The 25712-nt window shown below is 37.3% G+C and overlaps 1 protein-coding gene across 2 annotated transcripts; it reads right to left on the bottom strand.

The window, feature by feature from the left end:
• Window positions 1-600: 600 nt before the first annotated feature.
• Window positions 601-24712, bottom strand: LOC101746516 (myeloid leukemia factor). 2 transcript variants are annotated; one of them, XM_038018764.2, is made up of 8 exons: window positions 24437-24712; window positions 24081-24250; window positions 22369-22454; window positions 21456-21558; window positions 16059-16179; window positions 12908-13027; window positions 10594-10668; window positions 601-6831 (listed from the first exon to the last, which is right to left on the bottom strand). In XM_038018764.2, exons 1-8 carry the CDS (start codon window positions 24487-24489, stop codon window positions 6744-6746), a joined length of 816 nt encoding a protein of 271 aa, XP_037874692.1. In that variant the 5' UTR covers window positions 24490-24712; the 3' UTR covers window positions 601-6743. The 2 variants fall into 2 exon arrangements, with proteins under 2 accessions (XP_037874692.1, XP_037874696.1); XM_038018768.2 differs by lacking the exon at window positions 10594-10668.
• Window positions 24713-25712: the final 1000 nt, after the last annotated feature.

Here is a 25712-nt window from a genome sequence, read left to right as displayed (position 1 = left end):
TCATCTAGTTACTTTGTTTCTTTTTCCCACCCTTGCGCACTTTCATAGATGCTAAACGGTTAAAAGAACACCATTATTACGTTTTAACCTGTTGAAATAAATAAATAAATAAATAAATATTTACTAACAATCACACCACGTTAACTGGTCCCGTGATAAGTTCGTAAAGAACTTGTGTTACAGGTACCAGATAACGGAAATAAATGTAAGATTTTTATTATACACATACATATATTTAATATACATCCATAACCCTGGAAAAGACATTTATATTTATCATACAAATATCTTCCCTTGGCGGGATTCGAACCCGCGACCCCCTTGTGTAGTGACCATGTCACTTACCACTACACCAGACGGCCGTTAAATAGAAGAACTTTACGGATTCCCGACTAAACATCCGTTTTTGTGTCACAAAAAGCATTAAAATCCGAAAGGCCAAAGTTGATTGATCTACAGATAAAACAAAATAGGCATACCATTCCATTCCAAATGCGTTTTCTACTTTTCTTTAAAAACGTATAGGTAATATTTTAAGCAAAGGAATTTGCAAAACGTGGCTCAAGCCTTAATCAATTTATTATTCAAAAATAAAAGTCGTTTTATTTCTAATTTTTTTTATTATTCTAACGATCACACGAACGAAGAGAAAGATTGGTTCTTTTAAATCTAACATCAATAATTACTTCTAAGAAAATATATATTTATATCTCGAGTCTATTCAAGTCTAGCCGTGGGGCGCGGCGCCTGCTTGGCCTATCCACGAAGACACGTTTAGGAATGAAACCTTAACATCCACCAAACAAGGTCTTATTTTGTGCGTTCACCACAAGGGCCACAAGTATGGCGAGGGATGTGCATCTAACATTATTGATTTACATGGCAAGTTTTACGGGCAAACTGAATAGTCAAATCCTTAATTACAGATAACCAATCGCATTCGGTACATAGAGAAAAAAAAAACTCGACATCAAAACCATAAAGTCGGAACTTCATCTTTTGTAATTTTCTTCTAACAGGTTATTATAGACTTCTATGAACCTTTTGTTCAGAATAGAATTACTCTCAATGATTATTATCTAAACTTTATAGTGTAATCACAAAAAGAGCCGGATAAAAAACAAAACAAAACAAAACAGTAATCTGTGTATAAGCAATTAAATAAAAGATCCGAGATTTAATTTCTATTTTAATTTGACACACGCCATTTTTTATTTATTTATTGTGTCCGTTTTAAAACCTTTTTAATTACAATTAATATTTGTCAAAATGTTTCAAATAGTTCTTATTAAATTCACGTATCTGAATGGGACATTTAAAACTTGTGATTATTTATTGGGAAAGTTATTTTCTTTTTAAAATGAAAAATCGAGCGAACATTTCCCCGGACTCCTTGCCATGCAAATATAGCCTTATCTTAAACATACATTAAATACATATTTCTAAACCGATTTTAATGTCGCGACGACCATGCACCCTCTTCTTTGAAAACGACCATGAGAAGGTAAAGGATCTAAAATAGGTTTTCGCTTGATACATTTGACAGATGTCAATTGTCGTTCAAATATTTTGTGGGGATATTATTTTCATTAAAACTTTTTTATGTTCGAAGTTTTATGCAAAGTCAATGATTTTTTATACAACAGATATGTTATCTTCATAGTAACTGACTCTTCAAATCTGATCGCGCCATATATATCTACATACCAACCGATATAGTGCACACACATGTTGACAAATAGCATTAATGAAAAGTACAAAAGATGGGATAAGCGCGTGAGTAAAAAAGATACCTATAATTGGAACGATTGCACTTGTTATATTATTAGTGCATTTGTTTAGACGCGACTAAAGTTGAAACGTCCCAATTGGCCTGTTTTCGAGTCTTCACTTGACGTGCGCTTGAAACATATCTGCTTCTTTTTACATATAAAATATCATTGTGCAAAGTGTTAACTTTTAATCAAATGCAAACAAACCGCATGGAACTCACAGAATACAAAAAGCACAGACTAACATTAAGTTTCGTCAAGTTATATCGTATGATGATGAAAACAAAAATCCCCACAAAACATCGTAACACACATACATATTATAATTATTAACTAAATACATACACATTAATATTAAATTACACTTTTATATCGATTACGCTATCTAAATAAAAATAAACTGTATGTGAAGGCTATTTCTTCTGCAATAGATACGAACGTGATTAAGTGACAATATATCCTGACTTTTGAACGTCTTAAAAAACCCTTGGATCTTATCGCAGAGAACACCCCAATTTTCCACTCGTGAATTATTCTTTTTCGCTGAAAATTCGTCCATCTCATTTACATCGCCCATTGTACCATTAAAAATATGTCCGGGACAAATCAAACGCACATCTGACACCAAACTAAGATTACTTCCTTTACTTTAGAAACCAGAGATTGTGGTTGGTTGATTATGGAGATTATTACTTCCAGATTTTTTCACAACTTTTTTTTAACTATATGAATTTGGTATATAATTAAATGTAGGTCTCTCTCTGTTACTTCTCATACTAATGATGTCTCTAGCCTCTAGCCTACGTAGCACCCATGTGGAATCATCACCTAGCGTTTAGTAAGCACGCAGTCAAAATGGAACAAGTGCAAATGTAACAGGTCTCAACTTCATATCTCTCATCTCTCTATCGTCTCGTTTCATCTTCACTAACTCTTAAAACTCGGGTTCATTAACAGTGCCGAGTCCGACGCTTCCAAACACTGCTACGCCATTGGTAACGCCACCTCTGGATGATACAATCCCTTACTCACGCACTGGTAGATAGAATACAATAGGCGCTGTTAATGCGGTAATTTATCCTCATCAATGCGAGCCACTACTTCACCTGCCTTAACCCAATAGCTCGTTCCCGACCAGCGATTCTTGGGTCATACGTGACCAGCCCATTACACTAGCCGCCTACTAAAAACTTACCTGGGTCCAGCAGTAGGAGTAATGGTGATAACTTTAACTATCAATCAATTATCATACAGTTTGCAACTACAATTTTCAACTAACACCTTTTACATAATACGAGTAGGTAATGCCTATCAGTTAAAAAGTGGTTACATCGAAAATGGACACATATTTCTTTGACACACGAATATAGACTTTATGCTGTTGAAGATAATGAAAATACACTCGATGCTTTAATGTAAGTCTCCATTAACGCGACTGTTAAATTAGTATTGTGTCCTTTTTTTACGAAGAGCTGTACACTCGACGCCTGGGAATAGCATAGATGTTTCTCAAATATTATTTTAGAGAATTTAGAGAAATTAGAATTGCCGTTATTTGTTTAAATTTAAAACTTATACCCACATTTTAGAATAACTGTCCCTATTAGACATAGCAAATTGAAGTTTAAGCTGCTTTCAGACTACGCTATAATATAATAGCATATAGCTCATAGCACAACAATATTGCGTACGATACATTGTTATGGGACACGTTTACACTGTACTGTACTATATAATTATTGGCTAAGTATACGCTGCTATACTATATGGCACTATAGTATAGCGTAGTCTGAAAGCAGTTGCACGAGCAAGTCTCGGCAAGTATTTCGAACGCTATATAACGGAGCCGTTAGACATTATCTCGCATAATTTTCAAAAGCAACAAAATAATGATATGTATTTGTTTTTGAGATTCCAATTTTAAAGCGAAACGCAATCAATCGATGATAATTAATGTCACGAGTCAGTAATTTTTGTTCGAGTTACTTGTTGAGTTGACTAATACAGGCTGTTCAAATCGTACAAACAGATTAGTGAATATTTAATTTAGGTATCATATATTTCATATATCAAAATACAGAGTGGGGTGATGTCCGTATCACATGAGATCCGTAAACATCACATCCTAAAACGATATTTTTATTGCTGAAAAAACCGATCATTAGAATGAAAAAGCTTTAGTTCATTCGAAATATCATGTTTGTATTTCATAATTTTACGTGTCCTGTATATAAATTAAATATCGACAACCAGAGAAATATCACTAAATTCATTCGCAAGATACTTACTCTGTTGTATTGTTTAGCTTGTGACGCTATTTATGTTTCGTAAAATCGACCATTAGTAAGTAAGAAATTTAGGATATCCAAGTAAACAAATGCAAACAAACAATCCAAAGGCACGTCAAATAAAAAAAGACACTTCTAACGAAATATGAAGACGTAGGCTCTTCATAAAAGTGCAATGTTTAATTTTAATTATAGCCATTTTCGACACTTTTCTAAAATTAGATACTATACAAAAAAAAAACAAAATACTTTTAAGAAAATTTGAACAGCCTGTATATATCAAGTCATAGACGGTTTTGTATCGGTGGTACTGGTGTCGAAGGATATTATTATATTAATTAAACTCTAACTTTACAAAGCCTATATATTGGGGATTTTTTTATTTATTTTATGGAATATATACGGTATTATATTATTATAAGGAAATATCGTTATTAAAGTCAAAACAAGTAATCGATTTAAGCGCAGTCGGCGTCGACTATGCGTTCACTAACCAAATTGCAAACAGTAAACGTCCGTCAAGATAGGTACTTGCAATTATTTATTTTATTTTAGAGGAACTGAAACCAAAACCTTATATTCCACCTCAGTATATATTAGCCCAGTTCATATCTCTACATTATACATTACATTATACTGTTTAGTTTCCATAGAAGACTGCGTGAAAATATTGTTATAGGATATTCGACTTTATTCAGCTGTGTTTCGGCTAGTTTTATTTCAATTACATAAGAAATATTTTCCACTACCTTTTTTAATCATATAAATCAATCTTAGCGTGGCCGGCTATCGATGCTCTCACATAACTACGCAGTGACGTCACAGTTTAGTAAACAAACTCAATACTTGCGAAGTTGTTCGAATCTCTATGAAAATGATTTGTTTCTGTTCTTTCGTCGTTTATAGTCCTGATCGATTCTACTCTTGTGTAAAGCGGTTGATTTTGTCTTGTTTTTTTGTTAATAAAAACTACTAATTTAGGACCACGATACATTTACTTTACGAATTCGATAGATTTTCGTGCTTGACGTATTAAACGGTGCCATTCAAAAGGGAGCCAGGTAATATTCATAATAAACCAAATAAAAAAAAAAGCTATTAATTTAGAACCAATAAACATCATGTTTGCAATCTCAAAACAATACACACACATTGCAACGATAATATCCCCCTCAAATCCTTTTTATCTTTAATCCCTCGATCGAATCGACCTGCAATCAGGCTGTAATGTTTCTCCGGTTTGTATTCGAATAAGTACAATCAAACACAAAAAATCCAATTAAAAAAAATCAATACAAGAGTAAATAAAATAAAAAAAGACCATTAATGAGAGAATCCATCACTGAGAATATTTATTTTGCGTGTCAATTCCAAATTAATTTTGATCAGTTGTTAAGTGAAAAGAAAAAAATATTCTCGAACATTTGCGATAGCGACATAAAAAAAAAAATGAAAACTAAATAATAATATGTAAACTGAAACACAGTGACAAAACGATGCCCCTCCTTTTTTTTTTAAATCGGTCCAAGCTGATCAGCTTTCTGCTATACTTAATCGGGATCATGTTGGTTACAGCATAACCAATATAAACATCCACTTGGATCTCTTGGTACGAGAGGGAAGGCTGTATGTTTTTATACGACTACTGGTTGATTAGTACTACATTAAGAGCTATGCGATGCGACGCAGCGCGTGCACGAAAAGAGTGGCTATACTTTAAATATAACGCTTCAACCAACTTCATTGAATCTCACACAATCGTTAACCTGTTACATAAGTTTTGTGACTGTAAATCCGAAAATCGACACAAAAACAAATCTGCTCAAACGCTCAAACTGCGCGATCGAACGTGCTGGCTGAATTATATGTAAAAAGGAACTTATTTTAAACTAATTTATACGTAAAATAATAATAATAATAAGATCGTTAAATTAAACATCAATCGCAAACGTTTTGAAGGTTATTAATATTCTCCTAGACGATCCATACAACTTGCAGGAAAACCTTCGACAATACGAATACATTGCAAAGGGACAAACAACATTGAGCACTCGTGAGCACACTTCACGTTCCGATAACGTTTGCTCGCTGCCAATACTTACTACCTACACTTTTTTATAACCTTCAAAACTATTAAAAGGAATCGATCGATTTTAAGCGGTACGCAATTCGACTTAAGGTTGATGATCCGGTGCAGGTAATGCCATCACGATAAATTCTCAAAACCAAACACATCTGTGCTCCGTCCAGTTTAACGCCATCTAGTTTGAACGCATGAAACTAAAACACTAGTTCCAGTCTAATGAACTTATCTGTTCTTCCACTTCGAAGCTACGCGATGACATTAAATCCACTTGACATTTTTCTAAACCTCAAAAATTATAAACATATAGATAGTCGCTATCGCTTCGCATATCCATCGTACGTTTTTCGCCAAAGGGAGCTTATCCACATTTACATTACATACATGTACAGGAAATTCATAGTAAACCTAAAAACGAACCATCAAAAACATATTATAAATTAGAAATTTTTGCAAAAACAAATCGAAACCACATTGAATTTTTACATTTGTAAACAACGAAAATATTCGTGACAAAAAAACAAAAAGAAACTTTTCGAACAGAACATGGCAACATCGGAATACAGATAAGCCCCCTTCACAGTGTTGCCAGTAAACGTTTTAATGGTACGTCACGTGTCGGTGGGGGCGGTACGAGCGCGCCCTGTGTCGTTGAGGGTGCGAACCGCCGTACACCTCGCGTACCCCACTGGAAACACAAAACAAATAGTCCTCAACTAACGTTGCATTTTTATCTATATCGAGGGGTGAAAGGTTTAAGTGACATCTTCGCATTACAGCCGAGACATAATTTAAAAGTGAAAATTTAGAAAAAATACCATAAAAAAAACTTCTTCAGCTATTTAAATGAGATAAACTTAATTGAAGTTCAATTAAAAACATCGAACCGATGATGCTAATACAAAATAAAACGGACCTTTAATTACAAAGATTTATTCAGGAAAATGTGGTTTAAATCAAATAGCTATTCACCCCTCGATATATTGTATTAATTTATGAAACTTAATTTTTACCACGATTTAGACCACCAACCCAATGCCGTAATTCACTCTACGGGGATGATTATATGAAACTTGTTCCTAATAGTATTTATCTTCGTATAACATTAGTGGTGTTAATGTTTAAGATTTGGCTTTAGCATTAATGCACACATCTGAAACATTCGAATGGCGATACAAGAATCGATGTGCTTAGTGCGAGTTTTTTTTTAACGTTCTCGATGGCGTAAAACTTTACTCAAATTTGTACGTTTGCCGCTAGGGGCGCTGCTCCAACTCACACTAAGCACACGGTCCTCATATAAACACAATACGTTAATTGTGTTATAATGTTAAGTGAACTATTATCGAGTTTTTGTTTCTGAAGCTAGTACTGTAGTACACGTCGTCTATCGGAGCCCGTGGGTATCACCCCGCCCATCTACAGTTCCAAGTTTCAATTCTATTGCATAACAGTCGTCCGGACATTCAAAGCCGATCGTGACAACTATGAAGCGTACGTAACGTTGCTACATGTCCCACATAATCTTTAAATCATGGTAAGCATCATGTTTCTTTCCCTAAAACTTACAATCTATTTATCTGAATTATTAGTTGGTGAATTTCACGTGTTAGTTTATGTTTTGAAATTGCGGTTTTTGTTACTGTGAATCAGAAGCTGTAAGTTTAATCTCGTTTAGGTATAAACTCATCGTGTGAAAACCATCACCGGTACAGTGTTTTCTTTTAATTTTAACGTGAAAATAAGGTTTTTTCCTTCTTTTTTCCTACCTAAGCTGATGGTCTAGAAGCGTTAACTTAACTAGTAGATGAGCTCACGGGGCAAGGAGGAGCAAGAGCCGTGCTTCGCAGAATCTACCACCGGATCGGAAACTGTGTCTGTGGGTTAATTTACTCGCCGAGCCCTTCGTCGCAAGCGACGGGTTCGACGTTGACGGTGACCGGAGAAGGCTCACCGAAACAGCGCTAATGTAGCGGTGACGTCGCCATGGCGTTTCAGTGAGTTAGGGCCCTAAGTGGAAATGATATGAATATAGCAGGTTTAAATAGAGCAAAGTGTGCTGGATTGAAATGAAGTGTGGTAGTTTAAGGCGCCGTTTTAAAAATCCTTCCATTTGCTACTACGGCGCCACCTTCATAGGCTCCCTATCAGAGGACGATTTTAATACACTGAGATGGTACTCCTTAATTCTATGCTCCATGCCGTAAACACAAATTTGACATTCCATTCTCGCAATTATGAAACCAGACATTTCGAAATATATTTTTAATCGTGCTTGCAGCATGGTTATTTCTGCACATTATTTTTCCACCATCATTAAGAGACGATAAAGAGAAGTAACTAACATAACAGTCCCGACTTTGTTACGTAAACTGAGTTCCATCATTATTCGGAACAATATGATCAATTGATGAAAAAATCTAATATTGGTTTTTTCTTAAATAATGTTGCAATATTTTTGTCGAGAAACCAGAAACCGTTACTCATGCATGTAAACATAACGCTAATAATGCTCATTTTACATGCATATAATATGTACATCGAAGAATATTATTAACAGAAAATACCAAATATAATATACATAATATACATTACTATCAAGGGGTAAACAGCAATAGATACATAGAGTATTTTGGTTTTTTTTAAAGGGTTCGGTTTGAGAACTCGGCAGCCTATGTACTTTAAAAGCTGGGACTTGTTGGTGACGGCTTTTTCGTTGGGCTCCCGGACTCATTTAACGCCATAGAAGCCGGGAGCTCGTCTACCCATAGTAGTACCATTTAAAAAAAGAACGAATTTGTAGTCAGAGCTGCCCAGAACAATACAGGTCGCTAACTAGTCCAGAATCAGACACAGCGCCCCGTGAAAAAGGTAGTTTTTGTATTGTGGTTCATTTCACAAAATACTTATTCAAGATTGGAGAACATAATGGAGGCCGTTAGCGCAAAACTGGCCTAACCCACAGTTTTTCATATTCGTGCATAAATATTGCAATTTATTTGATACATAATGATTTTATTGCTTTACGGGTGGACGAGCTCACTGCCCACCTGGTGTGAAGTCATTACCGCAGCCCATAGACATCCACAACGTAAATGCCGCCACTCACCTTGAGTTCTGAGTTCTAAGGTCTCAGTATAGTTACAACGGCTGCCCCACTCTTCTATTCGAAACGCATTACTGCTCTACGGTAGAAATAGGCAGGGTGGTGGTACCTACCTGTGCGGACTCACAAGACGTCCTACCACCTTTAATTACGCAAATTATAATTTTGCGGATTTGATTTTTATTACACGATCTTATTCCTTCAGCGTGGAAGACCATCGTGAACATTGGGTGAGGGGAAGTCAATAGGAAATATCACTAGATAGATCAATCACAGCTCTACCTACGCCCGAAGCACTCAAAGAAGCCCCAGGACAAAGAGCTAGACAAAGGTTTGATATATGAATCGTCCTGAAAAAAAATCAGTCTAGATTCGGTAATGGAAGCTAAAACGTCGTGGGATATTTCTGGACTTTTTTTCTTTCAGTGATCAGTTGCGTTTATGGGTGGGAAATGAATGTGTATTTCTTTATTTAATTGAAGTTAAAATTTTATTGCACGTACATAAAAAGGTATTTGCAAAATAAATAATAAGATGTAAATATGAAAAACTAATACTAATAGCGTCTACGTGAAAGCATTATATCGCACCTTTAGAATTATAGAGACCGAACCCAAAAAAATATTTTTGGAAAACATCGAATACAGATTTCAAGCCGAAAAGACGTAGAGGAAGGGGACGGAGTGAAAGAGACCGATGGATAAGTTTGTCCCAGTCTAAGCTACTGTTGGTCATTTGATTACTGAGAGTCGCTGAAAAGAGTTGTCCTAGGTCCATTTTTGAATTAAAGTGGATATCCAAAAATTTCAAAATTGTTCCCTTTTTTTCCTATCTAAGCTGATAGCCAGCCTTGATGAGACCTTGATGTCAGCGTAACCCTAATAAGTAGGTGAGCTCACAGGGCTCAAGCCTGGCGACGTTGCTAACAAAACTCAACGAGCTTTCTTTCGGTCTTTTTAAAATTTATTTATTTATTGATTAGCTGTGTGGACGAGCTCACGGCCCACTTGGTGTTAAGTGGTTACCGGAGCCCATAGACATCTACAACGTAAATGTCCCACCCACCTTGTTTTTTTATGGGGTTTTATGACCCGGTAACTAAGACCTTTAGGTCAAGTCTTATTTTAATTTTAATGAAAAGTTTTTTTATATGAAAAATGATATTATGAAATGAAATGAAGTTGATTAATATGAAACATGGCGTAAAATGAAATGAAATGTGATGAGATGATATGGGATGAAATATGATATTACTTCTAAGGGTCTCAGTATAATTACACTCGGTATAGTCTCTTATAATTCTAAAGGCGCGATATATGGGATGCGTGGGGCGGCGCGGTGTACCTGTGCGGGCAGGCGAGCGGGCTGGCGCCGGCGCGGGCGGTGCGCAGCGCGCGGCGCGGTGCGGGCGCGGCCCGGCTGCGAACCACACCGCCACCTCACTAACCGCCGCACTCCAAACAACTCTATCGTTTACACTTCAACGGGACACATGTCATTGTCGCACGACCGTTATCTTTATTTACTAACACTTTGAAGTGAAACTTCTAATGCTACTTCTAACAGGGTTGCTTTTTTTCCCTACCTAAGCTATGAGCCTTGAGAGGCTACTTAGGCGTAACCTTAACTAGTAGGTGACCTCACGGAGCTCAAACCTGACGACATTGCCAACACGAACCCTAGCAAGAGCCGTGCTTCGCAGAATCTACCACCGGATCGGAAACGCGACCCACTGAGAAGATCCGGCGAGAAACTCAGTGGGCTGTGTCTGAGCGTTAATTTACTCGTCGAGCCCTTCGTCGCAAGCGACGGGTTCGACGAGAACGATGACCGGTGCCTGAGGTACCTAAAAGCACCGTTAGTGGATCGGGAGGATCCGAAATGACGTGACAGTGTTGCGTTAAACGTCTAACGCTAACATGGAATAGAAAGAGACAGAGCGAGAGTGAACGCGTGGCACTCGAACGCACGCGCGTAGTATACCTGTTACAGGCCAGCGCGAGCGTTAGCAACGAGTAGCGTCCAATATTTTAATGAAGTATTTAAAAAAATATATAATATAAATCTTGAAGATGTCCTCTCTCTTATACACAGCATTCCCTATTACAAGAGTAATCCGATTTAAGGATGAAAAATGAAGAAAACCACAATACTACTTCATCGAAAAAGAAGTTTCACTTCATTCACGCGCACCAAGTTGCACGCGCAGTGTTTCTTTATTTTATTTTAATTAATAATATTAAAACTAATAGTACTATTTTCGATTAACTTATGCAACATTGCGTGTTACACATAAATTTTTATTTAAACTATTTTTTGACTTGTGCCTTTGCGTTGAAGTATGAACGATGTTACCAGCAAATAGATGGGCAAAAATAAATATAGAGGTCCAGTCCATCCTATCCATGTTAGGTCCGTTGCCTAGCAACCACCCGTCCGACGGTCGGACTGCATGGCAGCTACAGGACCAAAACACACTCCAGATAATAGATAGATAGGACTGTGGGTGCGACCTTAGAGAGCTACTCGCATACTGCTCGATGTATGGAAGCGACAACTAGTCTTAATTGCAAATACAACAGTATTCGGACCACAGAAGAGTGTTTTTCGTTTGTCGTTCTTTAGCACGCTAACGGTACGACGCCATTTGTCATAAAAATTAAAGTCACACGACGGCATTTCATTTATTTGTTTTAACCCTTACAGCACCGTCTATAGTTCGACTCTCTATATAACGTTTATAAATAACCATTTAAAAATTTCTTTTTCTGTGAATTTTGCATTGATTTTTGCATTTTTTTCAAGTTAAAAATGTCAAAAATCCTTTAATTATTTCTGCAAAATATGTGAAAATAAGCTTAGCACTAAAGGGTTCATTTTCGTGTTATAGTAATAATATCAATTATAAACGACAATATAAACACAAATGAAGAAATTTAAGAATACAAAAATTATTAAACAAATTTCATTAAACAATTATAATACTATTTTTTTTTACATCTATTGTTGATTGCAAATAAATGTTACACAAATATACGAGAACACACTTCCTTGGCACAAATACATATTTAAAGTTCAGAAAAACACTTCCATCCAACGAGTTTGTAACAACAAATAAAATAAAATGTATTAAATATAAAAAACAGTAAAAAGCTAAAATATATAGCTAATAATATACATCTACACCGTGCGGGGCACACAGCATGCGAACTAATATAGAATAATACAACTACTAAACATTTATAAGCATCAAAACGATAAGTGTAATAAAATAATAATCGAAGAGAATTGCAAATAGTCCTCAATTTACCTTTGCTTAATTTTGTTTCTTTTCACGCAACAATTCACTTTAATGTTACCAGGAAATATTATTTTTTCTTTTTGTCAAGAACTTGCACTCTCAGTGAACAATACTGAAACAGCTATACAGGCTTAGACCGTTTTCCTCTCCACGACCAATCTAAGCGCATAGTGCATTGACCTAACATAGCTCACACTAAATAATTACCGAGGATTTTCCTACATTCTAAATTTGAACGAGTCTTAAACTCGATTTAACGGTCTTGCATGGCTATAAAAAATTAGAAATTTCGCGAATTTGAATTTAGAAGTGTAATTAAATGCATATGTCAGTGTATGCGTGCGTGCTGATACTAACTGCGGTGGCGGCGCGGGCAGGGCGAGTCGCTCGTGCTGTCGCGCGGGGGCGGGGGCGGGGGCCGGGGCGATGGCAGCGCGGGGTCGCCCCGTCGCCATGCCGGCTTTGTTCTGGAACTCCCTGGAACGAATAACGTAATCATTATACTCTCGGTGCTTTTAGGCCTCTCAAGCACCGGTCTCACCGTCCTCGTCGATTATGACGAAGAGTTTGACAAGCGAATTAATCCATAGACACAGCCCACACAGTGGGTCGCGATTCCGATCCGGTGGTAGACTCTGCGAAGCATTGCTCTTGCTAGCACTAGTTTTAGCAAATTCTCTCAGGTCGAGCCCGTAAATTCACCTACCCGTCCGGGGGAAGCTGGAATAGCCTCTTAGGCTGCTAGCGAATAGGTAGGATAAAAAACATAATGTCCCCTATACGAGACGGTGCTCCTTAGTTCTACCCTCCATTGTTAATGGACTACAACATTCTAATTCGATATTTCTTCTTATATATCTTTCGATAGTTCTATTATTTTTTTATTGAACCTCATGGTGAGTGGTACCGTTGTGAGCGACGGTAACCACTCGGTTGCCACTGGGCGTCAGCAATGTCAGGACCAGAGCCAAACCGCTGCCTACATGGATATCCCGATAGTCAAGTTCGGCCAAGACTAGATGAGAGGGAGGAAAGATTTTTCGTAGCAAGACACCAGGCTCCCCTTCACATCATCATCAATATTTTTCTTGGGGATGTTGCGAGAAAAAGTGTGCTAGTATCAGTCCCAGTCATAACCGGAGTATCTCTGGTGCAAATCAGGCGCTAGTTTGGCTTAAATCGATGGGACTATCGTTTTTACAACAAATTTATCTGGTGCCTTCAAATTTACATGTCACACGCGTTGTGACGTCAGCCGGACCTACGGTGACGGGTCCGATTAATATCAGGTGCGCATCAAAGCATCTTGTGACAATTTTATTTTTCCCGTATCCCACTGCGCAGAGGACAGGAAGGAATAGAGGATTATAGTCCAAACAAAAGTGTTCCGTAAAGGTCACGACCCTCAGCACTGAGGAGCACGATGAAAGGAGGACGAGGAGTATGTCACATTAAGTGAAATTAATATGAGACGATATTCAAAACAACTTAGTGCCATTTTTAATCAGTAAATAGAATAACATATCAACCAAGCCGTATAATATATCACCGTACACAAATTGTATGACACATTTGAAATTCTTAACAATTTAATGGTAAGTACACGTTTTACACAATTAAAATATACGTTAACGTGTTTTTAATTCATTATCAGCAACAACAACAACGTAATTATTCGATTGATGATAATTCGACCGCAGAAATATAAAATCATGATTGCGGGTAGGCAACAGTTGACTTGCTCTGCATACGATAAGCTCTATGAACTACACAAACGTCAACACTCGTCAATAATTTTGTTTTTTTTTTTAGAATTCTCGACATTAGAGTTTGGTCGCTAAGAGCTACCCAAATAAATGGTTCTTCTTCTTCTCAGTCGTGTCACTCTTGACAGAGTGGTCGTGATCGTCATGTAGTGTTGGAAGGGGCAGACTTGATGCGTCTCACGATGTCGCGCCATCTTAATCTCTATATATATCTACAATATTTTTTTTTTTTTCCTACCTATGCTGATAGCCTTGAGAGGCTATTTCAGCGTAACCGTGGCTAGTAGGTGAGCTCACGGGGCTCAAACCTGACGACGATGCTAACACGAACCCTAGCAAGAGCTGTGCTTCGCAGAATCTACCACCGGATCGGAAACGCGACCCACTGAGAAGATCCGGCGAGAAACTCAGTGGGCTGTGTCTGAGAGTTAATTTACTCGTCGAGCCCTTCGTCGCAAGCGACGGGTTCGACGAGAACGGTGACCGGCCAAATAAATGGTATTCAACGATTATAACGCGGTCACCGGTGACCTACGCGGCGCAATGTGGTAATTTTGGTTATTCCTGTTACTAAGCCCCCAGTTTACCTAAGTTTCCCTTCTTTTGTTTATTAAGGTATGTTTTCGTCTTTCAGGTCGCTTAAAAATAGATTCATTCTCAGTATCTTCGGTCTCGTCTTTCCCAGAGTCTACTAGATATTCCAGTGTCTTAGTAAAAGAAAGCGATATAATCATTTCAGTACGCCACGTAGGACACCGATGACCTACATGGCAGTCAAAAGGTCAAAAGTAATGACTTTAGGATTATTATTTTTTTTTTTTGTGAAATCAAGTCACCGCGTTACATGGGATGGGAAAAGCATTCTTTCAGAGTCCAGACAGAAAGAGATATTTTCAAAGTGGAAATATTCTCGTTCGATATACGACTGCGTATTTTACATAAAGGTCCCGAACTTTTACCAGTGGTGGGAGACGTCTTGTGAGCCTGACACTTCACCACCACGCATCATCACCTCACCTGTTTTGGCGACTAATCAGTAATGCGTTCCGGTTTGAAGGGTGGCACAGATCTGAGACTTAGAACTCATGTCTGACGGCATGAATGTTGTTCATCCACAATGTGTTCATGTCCACCCATATAAGCGGTGGTGGATTTACACTAGGGGCAGTCGGGGCAAGTGCCCAGGGCGGAAAAATTTTGAAAGTAAAAATTTTTTTTTAGTCTTTTCAAAATTGCTCAATATAATTAATTAATTCTAATAATTAATAATTTTCTTTTTAATTGATAATTCAAGAAATTCAATTCATCCATTATTTGTGATGGCACATTGGCACTTTTGGTAAAAATAATAATCAAAATGATTTAATCAATTTATTTCCTTGGAGATTTAAAATAATAATCGATTTTTCTATTTTCTCTAATGAAAGAAATTTAATTAGTTTTTTTTATGTAATATAATTAAGAGTCACCCTTAGCCAAAATTTATAACTGTTAGAAAAAAAACAAATATTTATTTATGTTTTAGGAATGTATGACATATGATAAATTTTCCGCGATAAATTAGTTATTTTAATTTTGAAAATAAAATATATAAACTATAAGTTTAGTTAAAATTCCAGTATTGGGGCGGATTTTTTCCGGTGCCCAGGAGCGGCATTAAGTTTAAATCCGGCCCTGCATATAACCAATAAAACAAAAAAAAAAACATCGGTGTCGCTCGGAGGGTGAGTCTCCCACCGTACCTGTCAAAGTCTGCGGCCTCCTCCTCCTCGAGGTTGATGAACTCCTGGCGCTCTTCCGCGTCCCCCGTGTACACGTTCTGTTCGCGCTCGATCACGTGGCCCCGCTCGCCGATGTGGTGGCCTGAAACAAAACACCGAGACGAAATCATTAATTGCCCCTTGTCGATTATCGGTGCTTTTAGGTACCTCAAGCACCGGTCATCGTTCTTGTTCAACCCGTCGCTTGCGACGAAGGGCTCGACGAATGAATTAACTCATAGACACAGCCCACTGAGTTTCTTGCCGGATCTTTTCAGTGGGTCGCGTTTCCGATCCGGTGGTAGATTCTGCGAACCACGGCTCTTGCTAGGGTTCGTGTTAGCAACGTCGTCAGGTCTGAACGCCGTGAGCTCACCTACTAGTTAAGGTTACGCTGATATGATCTCTCTAGAGTACTCTAGACCATCAGCTTAGATAGGAAAAAAAAAGTCGACTATCGAAAATGTAATGTACCAAATGTTAATAATAATTCTCCCACAAAACCGTTGAATATTTATTTTTTTTGTTTTATATAGGGACACGTATAAACATTATGTTGCAAACGCCAGTTGCCAGGCGCCGGTCTGAAGTCGCCGTGGCCTAAAGGATAAGACGTCCAGTGCATTCGTATCTAGAGCGATGCAACGGTGTTCGAATCCCGCAGGCGGGTACTAATTTTTCTAATGAAATACGTACTTAGCAAATGTTCACGATTGACTTCAACGGTGAAGGAATAACAGGGTGTAATAAAAATCAAACCCGCAAAATTATAATTTGGGTAATTACTGGTGGTAGGACCTCTCGTGAGTCCGCACGGGTAGGTACCACCACCACCCTGTCTATTTTTGCCGTGAAGCAGTAATGCGGTTCGGTTTGAAGAGTGAACATCCGTTGTAACTATACTGAGACCTTAGAACTCATATCTCAAGGCGGAATTTAAGTTGTCGATGTCTATGGGCTCCGGTAGCTACTTAACACCAGATGGGCTACGAGCTCGCCCACCCATCTAAGAAATAAATATAATAATAACAGAAAACTTCCCGAATATCCAGTGTCACAGTTATTCAAAGAATTCGTTTTATTTACAGCTACCCACGTATTAACCATTAAAAATAACTCTAATACGACTGCTATACGGACGAAAAAGACGTCATGGCTTTGAAAATAATATAATAATAGAGATGAATGACTCCCACGGCGCGTCTCGGTGACTGAATAGGGTTGATACGCGCTGTTTTTTTTCAACACTGAACTATATTAAAATTCACACAATAACACTTTTGTTTTACGCATTTCCAAACTTTATATAGGCTGTAAGATTCCGTGTCCGTGTCCAGAATCTAACCCGCTTTTGAATTAATTCAATTTAACATGTAACTAAAATGCCGAGTCTAATGGGAAAATACGAGAATACTATATAATAACAAGAAACCAAAGTTCAGATTTGTGTAAAGCTGCGTTGTAGAATGGATAATAAATAACAGTGTGACTTAAACTTTAAACAGGCTTAGAAAAGCTTGTAATGAGCACGACCGGTTTCACCGTGAGCAAGTTAGCAAATTCCGAAATTGCGATATTGGGAATATGGAAATGGGTCGTAGGGTTACTTAGTTTGGAGTAGCCCTAAAAAAAACAAATTATCGAATGCATAAATTACATTCGTAATCGTGTATTATGAGCCAAGATTACCACGGTCACTCGGAACTCGTCAATTACGACGAAGAGTTCGACGAGGGCACTAATCCATAGACGCAGCCCGAGTTTCTCGGCGGATCTTCTCAGTGGATCGCGATTGTGATCCGGTGGTAGATTCAGGGAAGTACTGCCTCTGCTAGAAACTAGTGTTAACAAATTCTCTCAGGTTGAGCCCGTGAGCTCACCTACCCGTCCGCACGTAGCTAGAATAACCTCTTAGGCTACCAGGGAATTGGTAAGGAAAAAAATACCAAGTTCGAACATTTACAATATTTCACTAGCGCTATCCAATATGTTTACGTTACAATCACAGTTCAACAGGAAATTCTGTGGTGTAAATAAACGTTACGCTAAAATTTATTTCAGACTTTTTAGAATTGATAGCGATCTTCTATTGAGTTTCGTAACTATGTATTTCCCCCAAAGTGTCTAAGTAAATTCATTTATCAAGCTAAGCTTTAAAGATACGATGTTTTCTGTTAATAGCAGCGTAATTAATTTATAATATCAATGCCCCTCTCCCACATCTCAATTCTCTCCCACATCAGACATCATTCGAAACTCATCAATATAACAATTAGCAAACAACTTGGAGGCCGCATCTACCCAACCGTTACTACTACATATAACCGTGTTAAAAAAGTGTAATTTTTATTTTTCACATTGATATGGTATGAATCTGAATTTTATTCAGATTATTATTCAGAATAGGATTCGCGTAAAATTTGCTCTTAGTACGAACGCACGCTCGCACACACGCACGCACGCACGCACGCACGCACGCATGCACGCACGCACGCACGCACGCACACACACACACACATTAGGTATGGACATTTTATAAGATAGTGAGATAGCTGGTGGTTCGAAGGTTTTCCAGCTTCGCCTAGACGCGCGGATGAGCACAGGCACTGCCAGGAGAGGTGGGATTTGCTAACAGCTGCCCGAGCGGCTCCGACAGAGTCCGGACAGCTCAAGGGTAGCTGCTTCGCGAATTATACCGGAACAGAATAGGGACTCGATTTTTTTTTATTGCTTAAATAGGTGGACGAGCTCACAGCCCACCTGGTGTTAAATGGTTACTGGAGGCCATAGACATCTACAACGTAAATGCGCCACCCACCTTAAGATATAAGTTCTAAGGTCTCAGTATAATTACAACCGCTGCCCCACCCTTCAAACCGAAACGCATGACTGCTTCACGGCAGAAATAGGCAGGGCGGTGGTACCTACCCGTGCGGACTCACAAAAGAGGTCCTACCACCAGTGCTTACGCAAATTATAATTTTTGCGGGTTTGATTTTTATTACACGATGTTATTCCTTCACCGTGGAAGTCAATCGTGAACATTTGTTAAGTACGTATTTCATTAGAAAAATTGGTACCCGCCTGCGGGATGCGAACACCGGTGCAACGCTCAATACGAATGCACCGGACGTCTTATCCTTTAAGCCACACGACGATACGAACTCTCGAAGAGTTTGACGAGAAACCTAGTCTATATATACTATGAGCACTGTAAATTTCTCGCCGGATCTTCTCAGCGAGTAGCCTGTGATTTAATACCATCGAGAAAAGCTAACGAGAGTGCGAGGTATCTGTTGAGGGCTATTATCTAACTAATGTCTACATCACACTAAGTTATATTTGTTATTCAATCTCTCAATCGGAATAATAATGAGTTTACAAATTTCCTGCCAATTTCCTGTCTTATATTTTTTTGCAAAGTGTAAACAAGTTCTCCGCCCACCTCGCCTAGTGTGTATCGGAACCCATAAACACAATACCCAAAATTATATAAGATATTAAATTTTCTAGAACTTCATAACCCTATTTAACTGAACATTTAACTAACATTCTCGAATGTAGAAAGACGTATAAACAATTTACATTGTGGTTAGTATTTAGAAATTGCGAAAAGTGTTATGAAGGTTAACACGTTATTCGATTGAGAAAAACTAATTTCGCGCCTTTGTTACGTTTTGTATTAATTTTATTACACATTTTAAAACTATACTTCAACACACCAATATTTTTTTCATTTTCGACAACCCTAACTTTCGTACACGCAGAACATAGTTGACGGTAAACATAATAAAAACGCGCGATGTTTTGATAACATAATTGGAGGCTTTCTCCAAATCAAATCGCAAAAGCACAAGGCTTTTCGGTATGTGTTAATACTTTTTAGTTATTTATAGTCTACTAGTGGTAAAACAAACAGTTCTTTCAAGAGTGAACGTTGTTAACTCCTTTCTATTCTGTATTCGGGACTTGGTAATTGACGCAGTTGACGTACAGGATGAGCGGAACGATGAATGAGAAAAAAGCGATCAAAGAAAAGCGACAGATAATATTCAATCAATTTTAAATTATATTTAACAAGGACAGTGACAACCCTAAACGACCCGAAAAATAAATATGTATTACGAAAATAGGATCAGACTATAATCAATTTCGACGTAGAAGCATCTAGATTTTCGTGGTTATCAATTCGAAATATGTTTATAAAACAGATCCGTGCGTTTTGTTTGTAGCAAAAAAAACATGCCGAATTCTCTTTATGTTTGCTTTCTAGTCTTACATGTTAAATCTTTAAAACCATAAAAAAATACTATTTTGTGTTTATCCGAATCTCAGATTTTAATAGAGATTTAGACAAGAAACTAAATCAAAAAAATGTGGTTGAGTTGAAAAGATTACATTTCAATTTCCATTGTTTTGCCACTCACACAAGGAAACAAGTCTTGAACAACAAAAACCAAACATTGTACCTTTGTAATGTGAGTGTGTGTGTGACGATTATACTAACTCAATTACACAAATATTACAGGCATTAACATACTATAACTAATCAATGAACATCATTACTATTTCTAAATGTGAGCAAGTTTGAGATTAAGTTGTTAATTTATGGTTTTCAATCCTTCCAGTTCACAAAAGTCAGAGTAAATATTGCTTCTATTTTTAAGGCATTTGTTCATAGTCTTATTTCCATTGAAATAAGAGCTATTGAATCATCTGTCAACTATTGGCATCATCATCGAGATAATCGTGACACAACATCCATATTTAAAAAACATAATGCTGTAGACAGCAGACTCTAAACTTGTAGACCATTCAAGTCGTCGTGGCCTAAAGGATAAGACGTCCGGTGCATTCGTGTTGAAGCGATGCACCGGTGTTCGAATCCCGCAGGCGGGTACCAATTTTTCTAATGAAATACGTACTCAACAAATGTTCACGATTGACTTCCACGGTGAAGGAATAACATCGTGTAATAAAAACCAAACCCGCAAAATTATAATTTGCGTAATCACTGGTGGTAGGACCTCTTGTGAGTCCGCACGGGTAGGTACCACCACCCCGCCTATTTCCGCCGTGAAGCAGTAATGCGTTTCGGTTCGAAGGGTGGGGTAGCCGTTGTAACTATACTGAGACCTTAGAACTTATATCTCGAGGTGGGTGGCGCATTTACGTTGTAGATGTCTATGGGCTCCAGTAACCACTTAACACCAGGTGGGCTGTGAGCTCGTCCGTCCATCAAAGCAATAAAAAAAAAAAAAAAAAAAAAAAAGACCACATCCAACGGCTATCTTAAAACCATAAGCTTTGGGTGTCCCTAAAGTTTTATGTAAACAAACAATTTATTCCCTGCAAATCTAAAAAAACCACTCGACATACCTATGGCCATTTTCTTTGTGCCAGTTCTTGAGTCCTGGAGTGTCTTGCGGGTTTCTTTAATACCATTGGGACCAACTTTTGTACTGCTTGTAGAACTGTACACCTGGAATAATAAATTAGGCTGTAATTTAAACTATTAAGTGCCTGAAGACAAAAAGGATACTATGTACTACTGATCTGAACATTCTATTTCTATTCTATATCAGTCCATAGACGTCCGCCGCTGGACATAGGCCTCTCCCAAGCCTCGCCACAAAGCTTGCATTCAATGGATCCCCGTGAATCCCAATAGATTTCCAGTCCATACCACTGTTCTTCCGGCCGGTCCTTCAAAACACTAATAAAAATGCAGGCTATGGAGCACTATGAGTAGGGCATATTGTATAATGTAAACCTGCAGGAGTAGGTACCACCATTTACCTGTTATGTTATGTTGAATGTTGATGAACACTAATACTAGTAAATTATAAGACTACAGTAATTTATACCATCGATTACTGAACATTAGACACTACTCGAATTTGTTAGTTTTATCAGAGACAAATAAAATTGGATATGTTCAGATCCCATGATCTGCTTGATCTTAAATTATTATCATTGCAGTATCATACAGGGAAGTTTCTGTGAACCACCGGACACTTTTCAAGTTAATTGAAGGAATGTTTCATGCGGTCAAGAAACACTCCCAGATACTTGCATCCAATTTATAACATTCTCATGCTTTCACTACACAAAATGTTGTTAATTTTATCATTTTCTTAGATTGTAATATTTAATAGAATTTTTACAGGATACAAACCATAGTTTTTCTAATTATATTAGAGAGAGACTAGTGAACTTTATTGTACACAAAAAAAAAAATGCTATACATTAAATACAAAAAAGTACAATTGGCGGTATTAGTATATTTTACCTGGGGTTTACCGTTCGGACCACTGGACATCACAACGGTACTGCTGCTGAAAGAGCTGCCTGCACTCATATTTCCACCATCCATATCTGTCCAAATAAAAGTTAATAGTAAAAGTGCTGGTCACCTACAATGAATGTATTTTCATTGATTAATATTGTGTTATTGACTGAGTTAAATTAAAATACAGTAAAGGCATGTTCGCACGCTTATTTTTGTCTGTGTGTTTTTTCACAAAATAAATGTTTACACATTTATTTCTTGTGTGAACAATCCATTCGCACCTTGCCCATAACATGCTTGACTAACAATTTGGTAGTTATTTTTGGCATTTAATGAAAGAAAGATACATTTTTAAGAAATGAGATTGTGATTTGAGCAAAGACACTACGGAATAAAAGTTAGTACAGATTGTAATACTTAGAGAATATAACTTATCTAATTTTATTGTTTGATCTAAATTAAAAAAAAATGGTAAAAATTTGTTTACTTTGTTTCTCTAATTTTAGCAATATCATCTCAACTTTTGGTTTTCTCAATAAAAAAAGACCTCTGGATTAATATGTATTCTGTGTGTAAGATGACATTTCTTTAAATACACAATTGATTTGATCATAAGGCTCCCAAGTCTAAAAAATGCGAGAAGTAGTGACCAGCATCTACATACAGATCATCAACACAGAGCATCATAACAACAATATCACAGACCAACTTAAAATGAGATTAAATTCTCATTTCTGTTGGAATACTGGTTATATGACCAAACTGGAGGCTAGGTATTCTGTAAGGCTGAAGTAGGTAGGACGGTAGTATCGGCTGGACTTAAAATATCAATGCAATGATAGCTATGCAATTTAGATTCCATAAACAAATACTTTTGTCTATAGTGTTATTTAAAAACCCCCATAGTTCTGCAGGTTAACATTTGTTTCAATTATTCAAGATAATTACCAAATAAGTTTTCTAGTACTTAAATTAAAAATGAATGATGTATACTAAAATTTACTAAGGGGCATTTTATTGATACATAATTAACAAAATCCAGTTTATAAGAAATTACATTTCTTTAAGCCCTTGTTCAGATAAATAAGAACACAAGCATTAAACATTTATTGATCAGTAGTAACTAGAGCATTTCCATATAACAACATAAATGACATAGCCTACCAATAAAAAGTAACCATGCCTCAATAAGCATTTATCACATCAGTGATTTAAGTTTTTATATTGTGTGTACATCAACATCAGTAATTTATTTATAACTAGCGACCCGCCCTCGCTTCGCTTCGGAAACATTAAAACACACATGAAACCAAAAAATAAAATAAAAAAATAAATAAAAAAAGTAGCCTATGTTCATCAGGGACAATGTCGGCTTCTAATGGAAAAAGAATTTTTCAAATCGGTCCAGTAGTTTCGGAGCCTATTCGAAACAAACAAACAAACAAATCTTTCCTCTTTATAATATTAGTATAGATCATATTTAAAATAGGTAAATATAAAACAATTTTTAGTAACTTTATACAAATGTAGGTAGTTTACAGCTGTAAACATTGTTGGCCTGATGTTCCTTATCATGTGAAAAATCTACTAATTTTTTGTGTTGCAATAATCATCGACTCTAGCTCTTTATTGAATAAACTAGACATTTCAATTTAACAGACATAATTAGCAAAATTTACATACTAATTACGTTATTTTTAATAAAGACCTACCTCTAAAAAGTCGATTCATCGAAGGCATTTGTGGCATAAATGGCATCAATGCGGTGTTATGCCGTGGTCCCATAATCGCCATGTGGTTCTCACCACCGAACATCCCGAAGGGGTCCGCGAACAGAGAGTTCATCATGTTGTTCATCTGACGCATGTGCCGCATGTGCGACCTAAAGGAAAATAAGTCTAGAACATCGATCCAGGCGAAATGTATTGCTTAGGTACCGAGTGATTATTTCAGGTGTTAGATCAATGTGTAACTCTACGCTTTGTTCTGTTGGCCAGTTTAGAGCAACAATACGTTATAAAACTTTAAATTTCGACAAGAATTCACCTTAAATATTTTAATAACATACCCGAAAAATGGATCGTCCTCCACGTCGGCCATCAAGGACCCAAACAGAGACATATTAATGCACTGTTACCAACAACTCACAATTCACAAGTAGAATAAATTTAAGATTCAATAATAACACTACTATTTGATCGTGTTTTATTACTTTATTAGTGGTTACGGGCACCGGAATGAAATCGTTTCGAAAACTCTAGCAAATAGCAATGTTCGGGAACCGAAATCCACAAACCTCTTTACACCACAGACTAAATTTTAATAGACAGGTATAGGTCGGTATGTAATGTATGTATGTACCACTGATAGGTTAGTGCTGACCTGCCATTGCCATCGTGTAAATTGATTTCAAGCCAGTACAGTACTGTCGCGTCAGTACTGACTTCAATATTCCCGCTTCATATTTTTCGGTGTCAGTGCGTTGCACCACATCACAAAATGAAGCGAAAAGTAAACGAAACGGCGAACTTAAAGATTATTCAACTATACCGCGATAATGAATGCTTGTGGGATAATAAATCACAAAATTATAGTTTTTTTTTTATTGCTTAGATGTGTATAAGAGCTGACAGCCCACCTGGTGTTAAGTGGTTACTGGAACCTATAGACATCTACAACGTAAATGCGCCACACACCTTGAGATATAAGTTCTTAGGTCTCAGTATATTTTAGTTACAATAGCTGCCCCACCCTTCAAACCGAAACGCATTACTGCTTCACGGCAGAAATAGGCAGGCGGTAGTACCTACACCCGCGCGGACTCACAAGTGGTCCTACCACCAGTAATTACGCAAATTATAAATTTGCGGGTTTCATTTTTATTATACGATGTTATTCCTTCACCGTAGAAGTCAATCGTGAACATTTGTTGAGTACGTATTTCATTAAAAAAATTGGTACCCGCCTACGGGATTCGAACACCGTTGCATCGCTTCAACACGAATGCACCGGACGTCTTATCCTTTAGGCCACGACGACTTCAATAATGAAATGCGCGCAACAGCAATACTGAATATTGGCTGGCAAGGCGTCTCTCATAAATGTGTCTTGACGCTGTGTAGAGCTTGATAACTTCATAAAAAAATCATCAAAGTCTTTTGGCGTCATTGTTATAGCCAGTTTCTATTTTCCAGGATCTTCAATTCTCAACTGGGTTAACAACAGAGCTGAGCTTCCAGTATAATCGCTGTCACCTATCCATTCTCTTACCCAAAGTCGCTTCTTTTTAGATATTTCTTCTAACATACCAGTTAGTTCTTGCATCATCACAAAGGTACATTGTA

Source organism: Bombyx mori, chromosome 3, assembly GCF_030269925.1.
Source record: "Bombyx mori chromosome 3, ASM3026992v2".
Classification (NCBI taxonomy): Eukaryota; Metazoa; Arthropoda; class Insecta; order Lepidoptera; family Bombycidae; genus Bombyx; species Bombyx mori.
Note: the sequence above shows the minus strand (reverse complement) of the source record. Positions and strands in the feature narration are given on the sequence as shown.

Coding starts and splice junctions, on each gene's coding strand:
- LOC101746516 (XM_038018764.2), bottom strand. CDS start 24,489: ATGTCTCTGTTTGGGTCCTTGATGGCCGACGTGGAGGACGATCCATTT. Junction 21,559..22,368: donor GTCCGAACGGTAAACCCCAG/GTAAAATATACT, acceptor TTATTATTCCAG/GTGTACAGTTCTACAAGCAG. Junction 10,669..12,907: donor CTGCCCGCGCCGCCACCGCA/GTTAGTATCAGC, acceptor TGTGGTTCGCAG/CCGGGCCGCGCCCGCACCGC.